The following is an 18,893-nucleotide window of genomic DNA, read 5'->3' as shown; positions in this document are numbered from 1 at the left end:
TTGAGAATTATCGATCTGAATCTGATGACCAGTCAATCTCAAATTCCTTCTAAGCAATTCTGTGGAGGGGCCGCGGCCCAAAAGCAAAGAGAGAAAAAAAGGGTGTGAGCAATAACTGGGCCGGGCCGCTTCCAACCGTAGTGCCAAGCCTAATGGTGAGCGGGGGCATTCTGGTCCATTCACACAGGAGCGGAAGCGCGGAGGGGGCCCCGAGGCGGCGTTAGGGTTCCATCGACAACGCCGTCACTGGCATTATCCTTTGGTTTCGCACTCGCGGCTCGCCCATCACCCACCGCTAACTCTCGTCTCGTCTCAAGCTAAAACCCTTGCTCTCCCCGCCCGCCCATTTCGCTTTCCCCTTCGCGCCGCTGCTTCTCCGGCGGATCGGATCGGATTGGCGATCCATCGCCGGCGGATCGCACCGCCTAGAAGGTTTTGTTGCGGGATCGGATCGGATTAGCGATCGATCTGTCGCACCTGCTGCTTTGCTTTGTTTACCCATGGAGATGGAGATGGAGATGGAGATGGAGATGGAGATGGACACGGAGATGGAGACGGATCCCAATCCCAATCCTAATACTTCCCCCTCGGCCGCCGACGACGCCACCGCCTCAGGCGAGGCCAAGGCCTGCGCCGACTGCCACACCACCAAGACGCCGCTCTGGCGCGGAGGACCCGAGGGACCCAAGGTCTGGTTTTTCATCCACCATCAGTCATAGCATTTCCTTCCGGTCGGCCGGCCGGCAGGCCGGTGAATCACTCTTTCGTTTTGCTCTATTCATTTATTTATAATCCTGGGCTCATCATGGCGATCTGTTTGTTTTCTCCTTGTTGCTGATGTTGCCTGCAGTCGCTCTGCAACGCCTGCGGCATCCGCTACCGCAAGAGGAGGCAGGCGCTCGGTCTCGACGCCGCCGCTGACTCACAGCAAGATCAGCAGCAGCCAAAGAAGAAGGCCACCGCCGATCCGCAGCAGCAGGATCAGCATCACCTGAGAAAGAAGACAGCCGCGGCCGCCGATCCACAACAGGATCAGCATCAGCTGAGAAAGAAGGCAGCTGCCGCTGCCACCGATCCACAGCAGCAGGATAGAAAGAAGGCCGCCGCCGCCAGCAGCACCAACAAGAAAGACAAAGACAAGGAGGACAGCAAGAAGAAGAAGGATCAGCAAGTCACCGTGGAGCTCCGCGTGGTGGGGTTCGGCAAGGAGGTGATGCTCAAGCAGCGCCGCCGGATGCGCCGCAAGAAGTGCATGAGCGAGGAGGAGAGGGCCGCCGCCCTCCTTATGGCGCTCTCATCGGGCGTCATCTACGCCTCATGAGGAGGCAATGATGATCGTTTCGTTTCCCCCTCCTGATTCCTTCCGTTGCAGACGGAAATATAGATCCGCCCCCTCTTCTGCTAAGCCTAAAGCAGAGTAGTAGCCTTCCATTCCATTCCCCATTTTCCCCCACTGCTTCCTATCGCTATCTTCCTCCTAGGTCATCCATCAGTAGTAGTTCTAGCTAGACCCGTCAATCAATCTCTCTCTTGACTCATCAATCAATCAATCTCTCTCTCTTAGGTTTTTCGGGCAAGTTAGTAGTAGCAGTAGCCAAGCTGAACAATGTTACCTGCTCAGCTGTAATGTAGTATAATGTAATGTACTAGCAGCTATAATGTAATGTAAGTTTATCCCCTGCTAATAATCCATTCAATCTTGCGATGATGTACTTGCTCAGCTGTAATGTAGTATAATGTAATGTAATGCAGTTATGCAATGCAATGTTACCTGACTGGGAATGCTGGTGTTCTAGCTCCTAAGAGCATCAGATCAACTTGGTAATTAATCTCCAGTTGCTGCAACGTCGTCTCTTTGTTGCAACGGACAATGAGGCCTCCGTCATTTGTGCAGGCGGTAGTTACCTTTGCATGGCTGTTTTGCTTCTGATGTTGACCTTGCATCGATTTGGCAACTGCAGTAATGCAGCGTCGTATCATATCCTTGCTGTGGAATTCCACTGAATTCTTCTTGCACTTTCTTGGCATTCCTCTTATGGTGCTATGCCCTTGTTGCTGACAAGTTCCATCCTCATCTGTTCCTTACTAGTTATAGGAAGGAAGGGACTGAATGTGGCAAACAGTGCTTGCCTAAACAGGAGCCCTACCAGGATGCCTCAGACAGGGGTAGCTGTGCTTCTGATTCGTGATTCCCCAGTCCACACTTTCACAGTCCCTAGCATAACATTTCTTCTGCTGCTGGCGGTGGCAAAGACAACCAAACCTGCTTTTTTACATAATTTCAAAGTTCCAACAAGCGAAGAGGTGGCATACAATACAGTGATTTCGACTTCACTGCACCCACGAAACTAGCTTTTTGACATAATTTCATTCAGTCCAAAATCCTCAAATTATATACATATCATAATTAATAAAGCAAAATCGTAATAAAGCAAAACAAGTGTTCGTAGTTCAAAAGGTTTAGGGGATAATAGTGCCGGCTCTTATAGCCCCAAAAAACGGTTCCGCATCCAAGTAGGATGATCATATTTACAAACAACGGCTCCGTTCGGCTTGCTGAATTTTGGCTGAAACTGACTGAAAAACATTGTTCTGGTTGAATTGTTCTGAGAGAAAAACATTGTTCCCGCTGAAAAAAGAAGCCGAACAAGCCGGATATGGGTTAAGCCGAACGGGGCCAACGCAACTTATCGGTGGTATATAATTTAAAAAAAAAACTAGGATCTTCTAGTATTCTAAAACCATTTCTTTCTTTCTCCTTATCCTTAAACCAAATTGTGTTTCTAAAACCATTCAAAAATATTTACCTTGCTTATATATTACTAATAAAACATGGTAGTTTTGTTTTTTTGTTTTAAATCTTCGCTAAAATATTTCAGCATTTTTAATGTACTAGCTGAACAATTTCACATAAAATGTCTAATTAGGTTTTCTGGGATTTTGAATGAGTGTATTTTGAAAATAATCAATGCACAAAATTATTATAAGTAAAATAACTTAATCACAAATGGGCTTCTAAATATCTCCGGAGTGATTTATGTGAACTAATTTCATTTAGTTTTCTATGGTTCATATCGTGTCTTGCACTGTTTCAAAAAATATCGTGTCTTGCGCTTCATGACCTGCATATGATCGTGTCCACTCCAATACTTTTATAATACCCCAGGGTCTAAACAACTCAGATTCACTCTGTGCATTAAGTGAATCATATATCCCATCAACCCACTTATGCTTTTGTCTTCTTTACATAATATTATCTCCAAACCACTTACTCTTTAGTCCTTGTTCCATGTAAAATGATCAAATCCACTCCGCGCATTGAGTGAACAACATACTCTCACCAACCCATTTACAATTCTGCTTCACCTAATACTCCCACCATCACACTTACTTTTGTCCTTGTTTCAAGTAAAGGGCTTAGATCCATTTTGCACACTAGGCAAACCACATAATCCCACCAACCTACTTACGCTTTCGTCCTCGCTTTACCTAACCAACCCATTTACTCTTTCGTCCTCGTTTCAGGTAAAAGACTTAGATGCACTCTACACACCATGTAAACCACATGCTCCTACCAACCTACTTACTCTTTGAGCTAACAAGGATGTCATGGAGGAGGTGACAAGGATGCAAGCCGGAAAGGCTCACGACAAGGTTGGAGCCAAAGATATAAATAAGGTTTATGTTTTGCTGATCATAAAGTGTTTAGTGGTTGAGAAATGACCCGATTGATAGGGTAGATAACTGTACTATTAAGAGAGAAAAATTCAATTGCTTAGGTGTTGGTCAAGTAAATGGTGATAGCTGAGCGATTGGCACAGGACGACCTAGAGGTGGCGGCGATGAGCGAAGGGCGGTCGTGGGCGGATGACAGACTGGTTCAGGTAAATTAACTTGATGAGTCCTCGCAAAGCCCCCCACAAACTCACATTAACACAAAAATAAGCCACCGTAGACCCTATTCAAACTAGGCTAGATGTCAAACAAGCACGCACGCTCTACTCGTATGACTATCTCCAAAAGATTGAGTCAACATATCACGAGATTGACAAATAGAGCATTTGAGGGCACACCACCTTATCAAGTCAAAGACTTGAATCTAGGTCGGTATGTTACGCCACGAGTACCCTAACCAGCTATAAGCTACACTCATTTCGCTATTCGTGTGCGTGTTTTTGTGTGTGTCATTCATTTTTAGGACCGGTGTGACTAGGCTAACAAGGACCAAGACGACAAATTCATATTCAGTCGAACACCCATTATTTTTCTATTTTTTATATATGTAATATGTAATGTATATCATGTAGATGTATATATATTTATATTAGGAAAAGCAAATATTTGTTTTTGGGGTAGGAAAAGTGAAGATGACTAGTAGATGACACAAAATTGACAGCGTTTTCAGAAGTTCAGACCAAAAGGGTTGTATGGCCCAATTTTCTCCCTACCCAACGGCACAACATGGGCCCAATGGCCCAATTTTCTCCTCTAGCCGGTCCCTGTCGCAGACGCGCACCGCTCTCCTCCCGCCGTCCGGCCGCCCGCACATCGCTTCTGCTTCTCCCGTTCCAAACCCTAGCGGGCGGTAGCCGACGGTGTGTGATCCTCCGGCGTGTGCAGGGCCAGGAGCGGGCGCTGGGCGGCGGGACGGCAGCCGCGGCCGGCGCGCTCCGCCTAGGCTGTCCGCGGCAGATCCGATCGATTGGTGGAGTCTTCAATTCAACTCGATCGACTGATACAGGATCAGAAATGGCTATGCAGGCCGCAAGGAGGCTAGCGTCCTGGAGCCTCCAACGACGCCTACTCCTTCCCTCTCAGGTTCAGGCCCCAAGCATCCCAAACGCGGCGGCGGCAGCAGCCTTCCTCCACTCCCACGCCACCAGCTTCGGTACACATTGCTCGTGTCCATTGTTCCCGCTTATATAGATCCTAAAATAAAATCTCGTGGTCATCAGGGTACAAGCAGGTGCGCGAAGAGGATAAGAGCAAATTGGTTGGCAACGTGTTCAGCAGCGTGGCTTCCAGCTACGACCTCATGAACGATCTCATGAGTGTCGGCCTGCATAGGCTGTGGAAGGACAGGTTGCTACTGCTTACCCTTTCCGTTTCCTTTATGGGTATATCTTCACAATCCAACCAACTCCCTTTATCACTCAAACTCTGTTTCTTTTCATTCAGGCTTATTTCCAAGCTGAACCCCTTTCCGGGGATGAAGCATCTCGATGTGGCTGGTGGAACAGGTAATACCTATCCCCTTCCCTCATTGTTTTCAGCTGCACCATAGAAATAACAAATACAAACTTTTACCAGTAATTCTATCTTAATAATCTTCCGTTCACTCTATTTATGTAATCAGTATATATATTGGTAGTTAGTCCTTCCGAGAGACCAGCATTATTTTCGTGCAAATGTTAATCATTGCTACCATAGTCCTTTCAGTTGCTACCATGTGTCTTGTTTATGCTTCTTGTTTTCTGCTCTCTGTTGAAAGGTTCTATTGCCAGGAGTTTTTGTACTGGCAGAAATTTGTAGTAGGAAAAAGAAAAATTCGATGATTGTTCATGTCATTGTTATGACTTCAGGCGATGTTGCTTTTCGTGTACTGGAAAGAATTAAGAGTGTGGGTCACAGAGCTATGCAGGGTACTCTTACTGAAACCGAAGAAGACACCCACATTTATGTCTGTGACATTAATCCAAATATGCTAAATGTTGGGAAAAAGCGTGCTGCAGAAAGAGGTCTCAAGCATGAACTTTCTAATATATTTTGTTGTTTCTATCTCAAGTGTGGGTTATGTTGTTCAACAGTTGATTTTTATTTCCAGGGTATAGCAAAGAACATTGTCTTAGCTGGGTACAAGGAGATGCAGAAGCTCTGAGTTTTGAGGATGGATCTATGGATGGTTACACTATCGCATTTGGGATCAGAAATGTGACGCACATTGAGAAAGCTCTATCAGAAGCTTACAGGTTGGCTAATTTAGAAACCTAACAATTATTACTCCTCATGTTTCAAGTATTTCGCGAGCTGGATGTCCCCACTGTTTCAACTTCAATATCTGTGTCTATTCTTCATGCTGTATCCTTTGATTAAGCTTTTCGTCTTCATGTGCAGTATCATGGATTAAGCATTTTATGTTCTACCATGTTTGCTTAGTTGATGGTTCTGAAATTTCATTACTGTCATATCAATTGGCATATTTCAGAATCTTTTTGCTTAGTTGATGGTTCTAAAATCTTATTGCTGTCACATCAATTATCTTGCTTCAGGGTTCTAAAGCGAGGGGGGAGGTTTCTATGCTTGGAGTTGAGTCATGTGGATGTCCCTGTTTTTAAAGAGATGTAAGTTTCGTCAATCATGTTTATTTGTCTTTATAGGATTAGCTCATACGCAGGATGATGCCTTTAATATTCTCATTCATGCAAGATAGAAAAGATAAACAAGAAAAGACATGGGCTACAATGTTTTCAACTATCTCACAGTTAGTGTCCAAAAAGTTACGCAGCCTGCTCGGAAGTGATTGCTGCATCAGCGCTGCGGCTGCTGCTGCAGCAACCACCCCTCAAAGTACTGGGCTACAATGTTGACAAATTGCCACCTGTAGCATTGTGTTAAACAATGTTCAAGGGTGTACGAAAGTGATCATTTTTTCCTGTCTATTTAATGTCATGGAAAAGGGTTGCAGTGATGTAGTAGTTCTTCTGTTCCTTGATTTTTTTTTCCTAATGTTGCCCTTGCCTAGGTCCTTGTGTGAACAGTATGAGCTTTTCTTTTGTCTCGTCGGCAGTGAAAAAAGTAGAAGAAGTGTTTTATCCTACAATATCTTTCTCTGTTCTCTTTCAAATTTGCTGCCCTTTTTTTCAGCTATGATGTTTACTCGTTTTCTGTGATTCCGACTATTGGAGAGCTGGTTGCTAGTGATAGGCAGTCGTATCAATACTTGGTTGAGAGCATCCGTCGGTTTCCAAATCAGGTAATGGTGCTGTGAGTTATTAGCACTTTTGTTATCGACAAACATGAACATATGATTACATTCTTTGGATTTTCTACCTCAACAATCTTCGGGTTTATGCAAGATTAATTGGTAGTGTTTTTGCTGGGTTAGATGTTAAGCTAGAAGACGGGTGAGTTCTGGACTGAAATTGTATCTTTGCTGACCAAACTTGTACCTTTGCAGGAAAAGTTTGCTCAGATGATTCAGGAAGCCGGATTCCAGAGGGTGGAATATGAGAACCTCGTGGGTGGTGTAGTTGCCATTCATTCTGGACTGAAGTTGTAGAGTAATAATGAGCTGAATGAGGACGGATGTTTTGCATCATGCGTGCTCCTCCTAAAAATAGTGTAAGCTGAATCATGCGACGTCCAACGTGCATTTGATTTCGCAGAGGGTGGTTCTTCAAAATGTAACGAACGATAGCTAGATGCCGCCTACTTCGTTTTCTAATGGTGTTTTTGTTTATGGAATCACTTCATGTTTCATGAGGTGGTACATCATGAGTTCATCCCATTTTGGTAGAATCAATCTAGTTTTCGTGTATATACTAATCGTTAGCTCATGTGGTATGAGGTGGTGATGGGTCAACCCATTCCATCCCACAAACTAAACAAAAAAAGGTGAGGAGTGGGAAGATGGACTATCCCATTCTTCAAACCAAGCACCCCATAAATAAATTTTATAATTAGTATTTGTTAATATTTTTTCAAATAAATTCTATAATATGTTAGACAAGCAGCTGTTGTTGGCTGTTAGCATAGTGATTTGTGAGACGTAGCTGCTGAGCAGTAGCGTCAATGGCTGCAAAAACCAGAACAGGCCCGCAGCATATGAGGACTCAGAATCCGTCGGTAGCCACATTATATTATTATAATCCTTTTTTTAGAATATTATTATAATCCTTATGTTCCAAATTATAGTTCATTTTGGCTTTTAAGCCAGACTCCTTAATTTGAAAAGTTTCTTTTTTTGAAAACGTGAAAACATCTAGAACATCAAATTAGTTTTATTAGATTAGATACTTCCTGCAATATATTCTGATAGAGAATTTATTTGAACTTGTAGACATCAATACATTTTTCTAAAAAAACACTATCACAAAGCTAAAAGTGAACTTTGATTTTGCTATACGTATTTGTCCAAGCAAGTAGACCAGAATCTGCACACAAATGAATGAAGGAAACATTCCAGCTCCATTGACCTCGAAGGTAGAGGGAAGGGGAAACAAAAAAGGAACAGCTCGATTGTCTCGTACTCGGGAAATTACATACATTTCTTAGCATCTGATCTGACTCACCACCAAAGATGTATCTAACAGAGCAAGAGCATGCTTGCTACCTTGGCAACTTGGCAAGAAACTTCATATCCACCGGCTGCTTCGGGAGCACCGGCGTGACACGGGCCAGCAGAGACGTCTTCTTGGGCTTGGCCGGGAAGAGGAACGACTGCAATGGCACCGCCTTAGACTTGTTGGACGGCACGTGCCCAAGGTTGCTGCCACCATGGGCAGGCGAGCTGGAGTCGTCGTCCTCGGCTCCGGCCCCTGCCCCTGCTGGCTGGGGCGGCAGGCTGAAGCTCCTGTGCAGCTTGGCCAGCGCCTGCTCCACCTCCGCCTGGAGACCCTTGATGTGGTCCAGTCCCGCCTGGAGCTCGTCTGACACCCTGTTGTTCTCCTGTTGCATGTTGAGGACCTCCCCCTGGAACTTGGCGGCCTGGTACGACGTGAACTGAGCCTCATCCGCCGCCGCCTCTGCCTCCGTGTCCAGCGCAGCCGTGATCTCCTCCTGTATGTCGCACAGCGACGTGAACCTGCACTGCAGCTCCCCTCGCAGCATCGCGTTCTGCTCCGACCACACCTGCAGCTCCGTCTTGAAGGCCCTCAGCTGCTTCTCCGTCGCCCCGTCCTGCTTGCCATCTTCGTTGTTTATATGCTGCAGCTTCCTCTGCAGGCCGTCGTACTTGTTCTGGAACTCCTGCACCCGCTGCAACGACGAGCTGAATTTCATCCAGAACTCGAGGTTCTCATCCAAGAGCGTGTCAATGTCCCTTCTGAACTTCTCTTCAAGAGGCGAGGCATTCTCTGCCTCGGCGATAGGCGGCAGCCTCAGGTCCTCCAGGCTAATGCCCCCTTGCTCAGCAGCGGCATCACTTGGCTTGCCACTCCCTGCTGGTTCACCACCTTCTTGGATGGCCGAGCCCATCCTTATCAACCTTGAAATGGACGAAACGCTTGGTCTCCTCTGATGGATAGACGAATAGCTTGGGGTCCTCCTGTGACCCCGGCGAGAGAAGCTACTAGAGCTCCTCTTGCATGAACCCTCACTGCCTCCATCCCCTGCAGAGCTTGTGATTTCTTCACGGAGTTTCAGGATTTCATTCAGGCAATCCTGGTTCTTTTCCTCCATTTCTGCAAGCTTCCTCTTTGCGTCCTTGTAGTCCTCAAGGAGTGAGGTGTACTCACCTAAGAAGACCTTCTCCTTATCGTCTAGACTATCTGTGAGCCTCTCCTTCAGCTTCATCATGTTAGTAACGGCATCAGCAGAAGACGATAAACCTTCCTTGTTCATCTCTTCCTGTTCATCGCAACCTCCAAGGTTATCTGAAGAAATGTGACGAAGCCGTACCAATGAACCCCTCTCACGTGAAATTTTGTCCTGGCCAACGTCTAATTGTTGCTCACTGCATTTAGTGCTACCTGATGATTCATCGTTGGCTGCCACAAGTGCATCATTAGGATCATCCAGCTTGCCAACACCAGACGCTGGCCTAGCATTGCCTGCGTGGGGTTCAGCAATTTGAAGCCCCACCTTCTCCATGTCACAGCACTCATTTGATGATGGCTCTATAGACTCAACTCGTGGTCCTTCATGGGACGTGTGTGCAGCAGATGCAGAATCCGTGTGGTCCTCGCAAACCGGTGATAGCAACAACTCTGATAAATCATGGAATCTGCTTATTGCTTCTATGAAATTGGAACGGATTGTGCTTTCATCTTTGTGGAAGGAGCTTTCGAGAGCCTGAGCTCTGACAAGCTCCTCTTCTGCTTGCCTAAGCTTCTCGATCAATTCACTTGATCCACTGGCCAGCTCAGTATTCTCGTCCTCCAGGTTTTGCAGGGAATTCTCCAGCTCATTGTTTTCCTGACAAAGTCGCTCAATCTGGGAGGTTTGTGATGAAACCATGAGGTCCAAGTCAACAACTTTGTTGACAATTTCATCTATCCTCTCTGTAACTTCTGCCATGGAGATGTTGCAGTCCCTCTCAAAGTGTTCCTTGATCTTGTCAATTATAGACTCCATGTCTATTGCACCTTGTTTGACATGGCACACATTCTCCATTTCCGCGCCATGGTTCTTTCGAGTGTTTTTCTCAGAAAAATCCAGAGAATCCGGTAGAGATTTGCCATGTTTGTTCATTATAGCCTGGAGCTTCTCTCTGAAAACCTTGACTCTTTCCGATTCTCCCACTGCTTGCCCCGCAGATGCCTTCCGCTGTTCTTGCAGTTTGACAATAGTGTCTTCACAGGACTTGAGGGCAGTTGCTGTCATCAAGGCTCTGGCTTCATCATCTTCAATCACCGCGCTTTCATCAAACTTATCTTGAAAGTGACAAACTTGTTCCTGCATGTCATTGATTTCCTTCTCAAGATCCCAGTACTTTGCAATGCCGCTCTCATAGGAGCTTTTGATAAATTCTTTCTCAGTCTGCATGGCCAATATAGCTTTCTGTAGCCTGCTGATCTCTTCCCGTGCATTCTCCTTATTGATTGGAGCTGAGGTACTATTCTTTGCTCCTCCAACCATTGACCCAGGATGCTCTCCTTTCTTTTTCTTCATCAATCCATCAACAGTTGACTTGTGGATTTTGCGTGGATCAACTGGGGTGAACGCCTTTGGGATGTTATCATCCTCCTCTTCCAGCATTGCATACTGGACCTGGTCAGGAAAGGCTGTGGCAATGGTGTGATTTGCTTTGTGTAGCTCCCCTGACATGATGTCATACCGGTCAGCCAGAGCCCTGTATGCTCGATATACTTCTTCCACCTGAGTGATCACCTCAGGTCGCCTCTTGTAGTACATCTCTGCCCTCTTTGAAAAGGAATCGGCCTCCTCCCCAAGGAGCAAGAGCATGCACTTGACCCTGTGTTCCATATCTGCAAATAAGTACCAAGACTAGTTGTTAGGTGCAAAAATATATATATTGTTTTACAGAGATTAGAAGTCGATACTCTAATTTCGAAACAAGTGCTGATAGATTTAGAATATTCATATCTGGGGCAAAGCAGGAGAATTACAACTGGAGGTCAGTTGCTGCTCATCTAACCACCCATCCTCAAATCTGCTAACAGACTTGTAACACAAGGACAGGCAAGGAATGAAGACATAAATAGGGATGTAAGTTGGCATCATGGACAGATGCATTACTAATTTGGAGACATTCTACATACTATTCTGAAATGATAAATGCGCGTACTCCAAAAGCAAGAATCACACAGATAGGAAACACATACAGTTCATGAATCATGGTTGAAGAATCCACAAGATTGATCTGATTCCTTAACATGAAAAGTAATACACAAGATGAAACAATAAATGATTACCTTGGAGGTGGTTGTCGAGCCATTTTGACTGTTTGGTGCGGATGTGGCTTGCCCACCACCATGAATATGCATTACTCGCTGCCCGCTGCAGCATCCTGTCTCTTCCTCTTCCTTCACCTTGTCCAAGATCCAATCTAGCGGCATTAATCTTTTCTTGACATGATAATTACCATGCGAAAGAAGAGAGGCTGGAGACAAAGAGAGCAAGAAAGGAGGAGGGGGGACAGGTCATCGTGAGGCTGATAGCCAAGTCCTTTCATTGCAGATACACAGCAGTCGCTAAAAATAGCAAATATGGTGAGAGGTTAAAGGAAAGGAGAACACAACACAGCAGAAGCGCAAGCAAACTCATATATCAGGACTTTCCTTCCCACACCTCTTGAAGAGACATTGCCCTGTAGATAAGAGCGTTATGAAATTCTTAAAGTGACATTGCCCTGTAGATAAGAGCGTTATGAAATTCTTAAAGTCTCGCAATAAGACGCAACCCATGCACGAGCACTTTGCAAAACACGGAGCTCGCCAACAAGTATATCTTTAGCCATGTCCTTTCGAAAAGGATGCACACTCCTAGATTCAGGGTCATTAGCAATTTCAAGGTGCTGCAAAAGAAAAAGGAAATCAGGACCAGATTACTAGCGGGAAAATATGTAAAATCATGGACTTAAAATTGATTCGCCTCCAAACCCCACATGGTTAGAGTATGCATGCATACTGCATACACCTCACTTACACGCTCATCTTAATTCAAGCAGAAGATTTAACTACAGGCGGCATGTTTAGACATTATATATGTTGAGATCTCATATATGTTAGCAATATCAAATGCCTAGAAACACCCTCGGTGATATGTTTCAGCCAAGCGACACTATCTGCAAGTACAGGTCACTTCAAACATCTAAGCATGCTAGTGTGTTACAAAATAATCAACGGCTAATATTTCTTACCTGTGAATCTGGCAAAATCATGTGATATTTAAAATGTTTTAGTTGCGGGTTTGAACCAGTTAGATCTTCATAAGCGCAGTCTTAAATTTATTTTTCAGGATGACGTCATGAATAACTTTGACTTACTACTCTATACTTGGAAAGTACATGCTATGTTCCGTATTTGGCTTTGCCAAATAAAAGACTGCATTCTTCTGCATGTTCTCTGACATCAGTTGCTATTTTTGGATAAATAGTGGGAGCATCTGCATACATGTCCCGCAGTGTAGGCCCCGTACAGAATGCAAACGCTGATGTGTATGACATTCTGGACTCTCAGTTATGTTTGGATGTCAGCGAACATTTCTCTATAACAGCCTCTGACCTGTTCCCTCGAAACTGTCCTTGTTTATAGCGGGCTTAGTGCTACTTGTACTTGGTAAACTAGATAGCTGTGGTAACTGGTAAGATGCCTAGCTAAGTACATTTACGTGTATAAATACCAGACTGTAATCAATACAATCATCTTCCAAACACCCTACAATGGGGAGACAGGATTCCGAGGTACTATTAGTAGCCTCACCTCAATAGCTGTAAGATAGCTCTGAATCTCATCATCCAGGTGCAAGAGCAACATGCGGTGAGCATGGATTTCTCTCTCTTTATTTCCCAAAGGGCGTCTGGCAAGTCGACCATCATCTCTAGCAGCTTCTGTGGACATCTCTTCTAATTCTGAAGAAGTGAAGAGGTTCTTATCATGTCATTGTCTCATTGATCAGCACTGTAATTAGGAACTCTGAAGGGAAATTGTTAGAAAGAAGAAACTAAAGTGAAACAAATACCAATTATGGCAACAGAATAGAACCTTCAAGTGACGTAGCATGGAAAACTCGGAAAAATGCACGCAAGATCTGGGGAACTCCCACCCCTTTCCCTCCACAGAATTTGACCTCCCTGTTTCCATTCTTCGTGTTAAGCAACACAGCAGGCAATGTTCTTATTGTACTGAGAAGCTATTGCAGAACTTGTTATTGCTTGACATTTCAAATGTTATATTGCATTCCAAAAAGAATTAGTATTTGAAAAGTTAAAAAGAAATAGCATCATATATTTTTCAGAAGACAATATCTAGTTTGCTATTTTAAAAGTTCACTTAACCTTAAACTCTATGTTTCTTCCAAACAAAAAACAAGTGAAACTCTATCTGATGGTCATCATACATATCATTAACTAATACAGGGACTTAGGAAAGCCAATTTGTAAAAGTAGTTAGATTGCTTACTGTACAATAGGTAGAAGCACCGGCTTCTATAATTTATGTGCTATCTGAAAAGTATACCTTTATAGCCAATTTGAAGATTATTTTTACATAAATAATTAAACATTTCTTGGTATCCACTTTACTAAATCTAGCTAATAGAATTGAGCAAATTATTTAAGGATGGACCCATATAATTGTGGATAAATTCCCAACCACATACTTTATAACAAAAGTTTTATTATAGCTACAACAGAACATGTCTTCATATTTTGGACCATGATGCCTTTCCCATATATCAAGCTTCTTCCAATGAAAAGGATCTTCGTATGGAATGTCTACACGAGTATGTGCCTGAACAATACATATTAAGTACCAAATATCATGGAGTGATCTCTGAAGAATCAATATGCATTGACAAACACATGTTTTCTTGGTCAATTAGAAGAGACAATTATTTAAAACTTTATTTTCAACATAGTTATCTCCATCATTTAATCACTAATGCCAGTTCAGATACACAAGTTTTCTTACTTTCTTATATACAAGAATTTAAGAAGTTGGCTCATGTTGGGTTTAAAACTTAAGATGTTTTATTTAATAACTAAAGTTGTTTCTCAACATAGGATCCATATGTCCCTTTTAGTCCCAAAAAGTTGGGATTGTGTAGGCTAGAGTCGAAACCCAACATGAGTCACTAATAAACAGGGGAAAATCCAAGACACGAAAATAACATACATATAGATATATGTATATGTATATATATATATATATATATATATGGCATCAATACTAGCAATATTATTATGGGACCTAAAGCATGTTCATGGTTCAGGCATGTAATGTGAAGAACTTATTCCATGCGCTCCTATCCAAGGACAGTTCTCTAGGTGTATCACATCCTCTTAAGTCCTTTTTTTACTGCCTCCTTCCATGTCAAGATTGGACGACCCTACCTCTCCTTACACTATTGTCGTGCCTTGCGATTCAACTATGCACTTGTGCCTCTGGAGGGCTCCACTGGACATGTTGAAACCATCTCAACAGTTGTTGAGCAAGCTTTTCTTCAATTGGTGCTACCCCTAGGCCCTAGCCTATAATGTATATCATTGCGTTGGACTCGCTCCATTCTTGTATCATCACAAATCTATGCATTGCCTTTTAGTAGGCAGTAGGCCAACATGTACAACATTGCGCGTCTAATTGCCATTCTGCAGACCTTAACATTTGCAGTGGAGACTGTCAAGTGCTTGGCGCCATTTCATCCACCCCCCTTTAATTTTATGGCTAGCAATACTATCTTCATCTATATCCCCATCGATGCCAAAGAAACAAAAGATATCCTTCTTGGTCACTATTCGATCTTACAGACTAGTGAGGAGCTTCATCTATGGGGGATGGCTGGGGCTCATGGGGTTTCTTAGATAAATAGCTGTAGCTCTCCTGCATGTTCGAGAAAGAAAAATACAGACTAACATCTCCATCCCCATGTGTAGAGTGCTGTCACACCTCATATACTCGGATTTAGTTATGCTAAATATAAAACCTTTCAACTCTAGAGTCTGCTGCCACAACTTCACAGTTTCCTATTTACTACCACCCAACTTATGTCCCTTGTGACCTCATCCATGACCAAAGCAAATAGATAAGGGCTCAAAGCTGACCCTTGATGTAGTCCTATTTTGATCGGGAAGTCATCCGTACCAGTTTCACCATTACTTGTTTGAACACTAGTCACAACATTGCTGTACATAAATAAGCTTTCTTAGAAATTTGAACATTTATTTTTCCATATGAAGTCACCTGGTCATATATATTACTGGAAAGTGTGAATCCAAAGTTAAGCGCTAGTGCAGCATTAGAATATTTCCCGTATCTTATCATAACCTGCAAATATAAAGATTCCAGAGCTCTCAGAATAACACACACACACAAACAAGTTGGTTGCCTCCATTCCCAGAGACATTCTGTGCAAATGATAAAGATCCAATTCCTGAACTGCCAAGTAAATTGGGAAAAAGAAAACATATCAAGGCACCAAGAAATACCTGTTCACCAACAGCATAATTCCTGTCAGCAATGACCTGAAAGTAACAGAAGAATAAGAATTTATAATATCATTTCCATAACTCAGTTTCTAAAAAATGCCTTCATAATCACAAATACGCAATTAACTGATGAACCACATGCGAGTACCTCAGAAACATCTTTCTGCTCGTCATATAGTAATATAGAATTAGAAAGACCGTCATGGTTAAGAAAATCTGCAAATGGAATCTACATGATATTTTCAGGTTGGTGAAATGTGTAGAACAATGCATGCACTGCATTCAAGCTAATACATAATGTAATAAACGAGAAAAAATTGTACCAATGATACACCTCTTGAAGTACGCCAAGCTCGAGATGATACTGCAAGTGGCATGAAAATCACAATTTCAATCACACAGAGAGGACCCACTTTCAAAATGAGGTAAATCACTCCTACTACACAAAGCAAACACCTGGAGAGGGAGGGAGGGAGGGTTAATAAAAAAAACCAACTGTGTCGGTGAGAAACATGCGCCTACTATTCAACATGTTGAAACTTGGGATGCTAAAACAACATTTAATTACAATGCTGAGTGGTGTAACTATGTAAGGAATATAATCAAAATGCATGCACTAAGCAACAAAGATAAAAGAATCAGGCTGCATCTGATGGTATACCTAATGCAGAAGCATGCATGAAATTCTCCAGTTTTATTTCTCCAAACAGATGCGGGAAACGTTCAAGAACCTTGCATATTGGAAAAGACATCAGTAAGCAGGCTAATGGAAAAGGATAGGCAAGAAAGAGGGAGGGACGAAGAGTATGAACTGGCTTCGCTGCTGAAAGCTCCTTCTTAGCGTGTTCCCTTTGTTCAATGGCTTCATTATAAACTGAGCTATTTCGGACCATATGAAGCTCATTTAGATCCCAGAAAATCTGAACAAACAAGAAAAATAAATAGTACATTTAACAATGAAACTGTAGCTCTATTGTCCTGAAACCTAACAAGGATATAAACCTCGAAAGATTTGAATACCAAGATAACCAACTATAATAGTCTTAAAAAGTTCAGCCAAACCTATAGTTTTACAAATCAACTAGAAAACGCTGAGTAACAAAGTCCTAGCACACTTGTGTTACAATGTCAATAGTTACATACTGCAGCCTAAAATATCAATTTTTTCCCTCTAAAAATTTAGTAAACCCTTTACAATAGCAATGCGTAGCATTTTGCAATGTACATGCATACCATGTTATGCATCTCATCCTTGCAAGGAAGAGACTTGATATATGACTCCCATCCAGATTCCTAGAAGAGAAAAGATGGTATGTTTCCCTTCGTCATTTCCATTTATTTTAAAAGATAATGCATGAGAATGATTTCGCGAGTTACATGTCCCAAGTGTTGCTCCATCATGAGGAGCACAGCAACCTTTGCTGTATCTCCAACAAGGTTGTCAAGTAGCATACAAACTTCTTGGGGAAGTTTATCTTCAGTAAGTTGCTGCACAGTGTGAGAAAAATAAGTATCGACTAAAAATAAGCTCTTAGATTAGCAAGGCATCCTTAGGACAGTGGAACTGTTAAGGAACTTACAACACTGTAAGGTACTTCCAATATACAGTCCCCCTCTTTTATGGGCTCCAATGCAACTAACGACCTGAAAAGAGAAGGTCTGATTCAGAGACCAGTGCTTTCAGAGATTGATTTGTACTAGACAAATGAGAATAACCGGGAAGCAAACTGCAAAAACTCCGTATAACGAACAAGGACTGGTCCTTACAGACAGGTAATAAAAAAAAAAGATAAATAGGCAACTTGTTTAGAGGCAGGCCTGACCTTCCGAAGGACGAGGTTGCAACAGCTAGTACCGATGAAATGCGAGTCCCTGCCTTCGTCTGCAGCCAATGTAGGAAGGCACTGCAGTGGTCATCCTCGAGACTAGTGGCCTGTGAAATCCAATTGTAAGAAATACTACATGAGCAATGAGGAGATGAATCAAATCGCATCGGGTGGAAATTGGAATGGGGGGATTAGAAACGCTAGTGGCTCGACAGCTCAGTTCACCTGGGACTGGGACCTCGACCTGGAGACGGCGGCAGAGCGGGGAAGGAGACGACGAGGGACACCCACCACAGCCCCGCCAAGGCGAGACGCGACGCCGCGCAACAAGCTGGTTCCCGCCGCCATCAGGAACCTTCTAGTCTCTAGAAGTGCCTGTGTGAGTGAAATTTCAAAGAGCAGCCAAGGGCGAGCGGAGCGGAGATTGGGTGGGGTCGTGGGGAATAATCTGCTCTACTCTTCTTCTACAAAATAGGCCAGGAGTGGTATGCTGTTGGGCTCTCAAGTCTCAAATTGAATATACTCTGCTCCTTCCGTCCTGTAACATGCATTCTAACGTTCAAAATTTATATAATGCATTCTATTCGACAAAAAACTAATTTTATATTAAATGTTTTCCATTCGTCAACCAATCATCATTAATCACGTTGATAATAGCGTCTAATTAAAAAATAAAATAAGATACATGCGTATTTTATGTTCTCTCTTAATATATCTTAAAATTCCTAAAATACACTATATTACAGCCAGGATAAGATAAGACGTTTACATATATAAAAAATTTCCCCTAAAAAAACATATATCAAAAATTAAAATTTATAATCTTTATTAATCAATAATTAAGTTAAAAATAATAAGTTGTGCTACAAATTTGATAATGTTAGATTTATAATTAAATATGATATCCAATAATCATAAGTTTATAATACATAAACAATACCACTTGTCCTAAAAAGGATGCAATTATGATTCTGTCCATAACCAAATATTAAGAGTTTAATCAATTGTATTTATGGTCCATTGGTTCTGGTTTTTTTAGGCACATATTTTTGCTACATAGATCACACACGCGCGCACACATATTATGTCCACATATATATAATGTAATTATGCAAACTATGTATATACAAAAATGACTTACAATTTGAAACTGATTAAGTAAAACATAGTTCTGAATTTTATGACAGGCAACGTATCAGATGCAAACCAACCAAATTGTGTAAACTTAAAAACTACCAATC

At 42.7% G+C, this 18,893-nt stretch overlaps 4 protein-coding genes across 11 annotated transcripts; 2 read left to right on the top strand and 2 right to left on the bottom strand.

Annotated features, from left to right (window-relative positions):
* The first annotated feature begins 200 nt into the window (after window positions 1-200).
* LOC136460001 (GATA transcription factor 17-like) lies at window positions 201-1,708 on the top strand. Its single transcript, XM_066459853.1, has 2 exons — window positions 201-689; window positions 851-1,708. The coding sequence occupies exons 1-2, from the start codon at window positions 501-503 to the stop codon at window positions 1,319-1,321; spliced, it is 660 nt and encodes a 219-aa protein (XP_066315950.1). The 5' UTR covers window positions 201-500; the 3' UTR covers window positions 1,322-1,708.
* A 2,731-nt stretch (window positions 1,709-4,439) lies between these two features.
* On the top strand, window positions 4,440-7,477 carry LOC136460000 (2-methoxy-6-polyprenyl-1,4-benzoquinol methylase, mitochondrial). 2 transcript variants are annotated; one of them, XM_066459851.1, is made up of 8 exons: window positions 4,440-4,888; window positions 4,956-5,082; window positions 5,179-5,240; window positions 5,583-5,738; window positions 5,825-5,969; window positions 6,270-6,341; window positions 6,865-6,973; window positions 7,178-7,477. In XM_066459851.1, the coding sequence occupies exons 1-8, from the start codon at window positions 4,462-4,464 to the stop codon at window positions 7,277-7,279; spliced, it is 1,200 nt and encodes a 399-aa protein (XP_066315948.1). In that variant the 5' UTR covers window positions 4,440-4,461; the 3' UTR covers window positions 7,280-7,477. The 2 variants fall into 2 exon arrangements, with proteins under 2 accessions (XP_066315948.1, XP_066315949.1); XM_066459852.1 differs by lacking the exon at window positions 6,865-6,973.
* A 691-nt stretch (window positions 7,478-8,168) lies between these two features.
* Window positions 8,169-11,727, bottom strand: LOC136457205 (protein NETWORKED 2D-like). The gene is made up of 2 exons (XM_066457250.1): window positions 11,595-11,727; window positions 8,169-11,147 (listed from the first exon to the last, which is right to left on the bottom strand). Exons 1-2 carry the CDS (start codon window positions 11,686-11,688, stop codon window positions 8,329-8,331), a joined length of 2,913 nt encoding a protein of 970 aa, XP_066313347.1. The 5' UTR covers window positions 11,689-11,727; the 3' UTR covers window positions 8,169-8,328.
* A 148-nt stretch (window positions 11,728-11,875) lies between these two features.
* LOC136457206 (fructose-bisphosphate aldolase-lysine N-methyltransferase, chloroplastic) lies at window positions 11,876-18,127 on the bottom strand. 7 transcript variants are annotated; one of them, XM_066457252.1, is made up of 15 exons: window positions 17,878-18,127; window positions 17,650-17,759; window positions 17,407-17,470; window positions 17,204-17,314; window positions 17,060-17,119; window positions 16,488-16,746; window positions 16,150-16,190; window positions 15,975-16,055; window positions 15,827-15,862; window positions 15,582-15,665; window positions 14,002-14,132; window positions 13,386-13,474; window positions 13,104-13,252; window positions 12,065-12,196; window positions 11,911-12,022 (listed from the first exon to the last, which is right to left on the bottom strand). In XM_066457252.1, exons 1-15 carry the CDS (start codon window positions 17,998-18,000, stop codon window positions 12,005-12,007), a joined length of 1,488 nt encoding a protein of 495 aa, XP_066313349.1. In that variant the 5' UTR covers window positions 18,001-18,127; the 3' UTR covers window positions 11,911-12,004. The 7 variants fall into 7 exon arrangements, with proteins under 7 accessions (XP_066313350.1, XP_066313349.1, XP_066313351.1 ...); XM_066457254.1 differs by lacking the exon at window positions 11,911-12,022 and having other exon boundaries at window positions 12,026-12,196; window positions 16,488-16,557; window positions 16,639-16,746; XM_066457253.1 differs by lacking the exon at window positions 12,065-12,196 and having other exon boundaries at window positions 11,876-11,989.
* Between the last annotated feature and the right edge of the window lie 766 nt (window positions 18,128-18,893).

This window comes from Miscanthus floridulus, chromosome 6 (genome assembly GCF_019320115.1).
Source record: "Miscanthus floridulus cultivar M001 chromosome 6, ASM1932011v1, whole genome shotgun sequence".
NCBI classification, from domain to species: domain Eukaryota; kingdom Viridiplantae; phylum Streptophyta; class Magnoliopsida; order Poales; family Poaceae; genus Miscanthus; species Miscanthus floridulus.
This window is presented reverse-complemented; position numbering and strand designations above follow the sequence as displayed.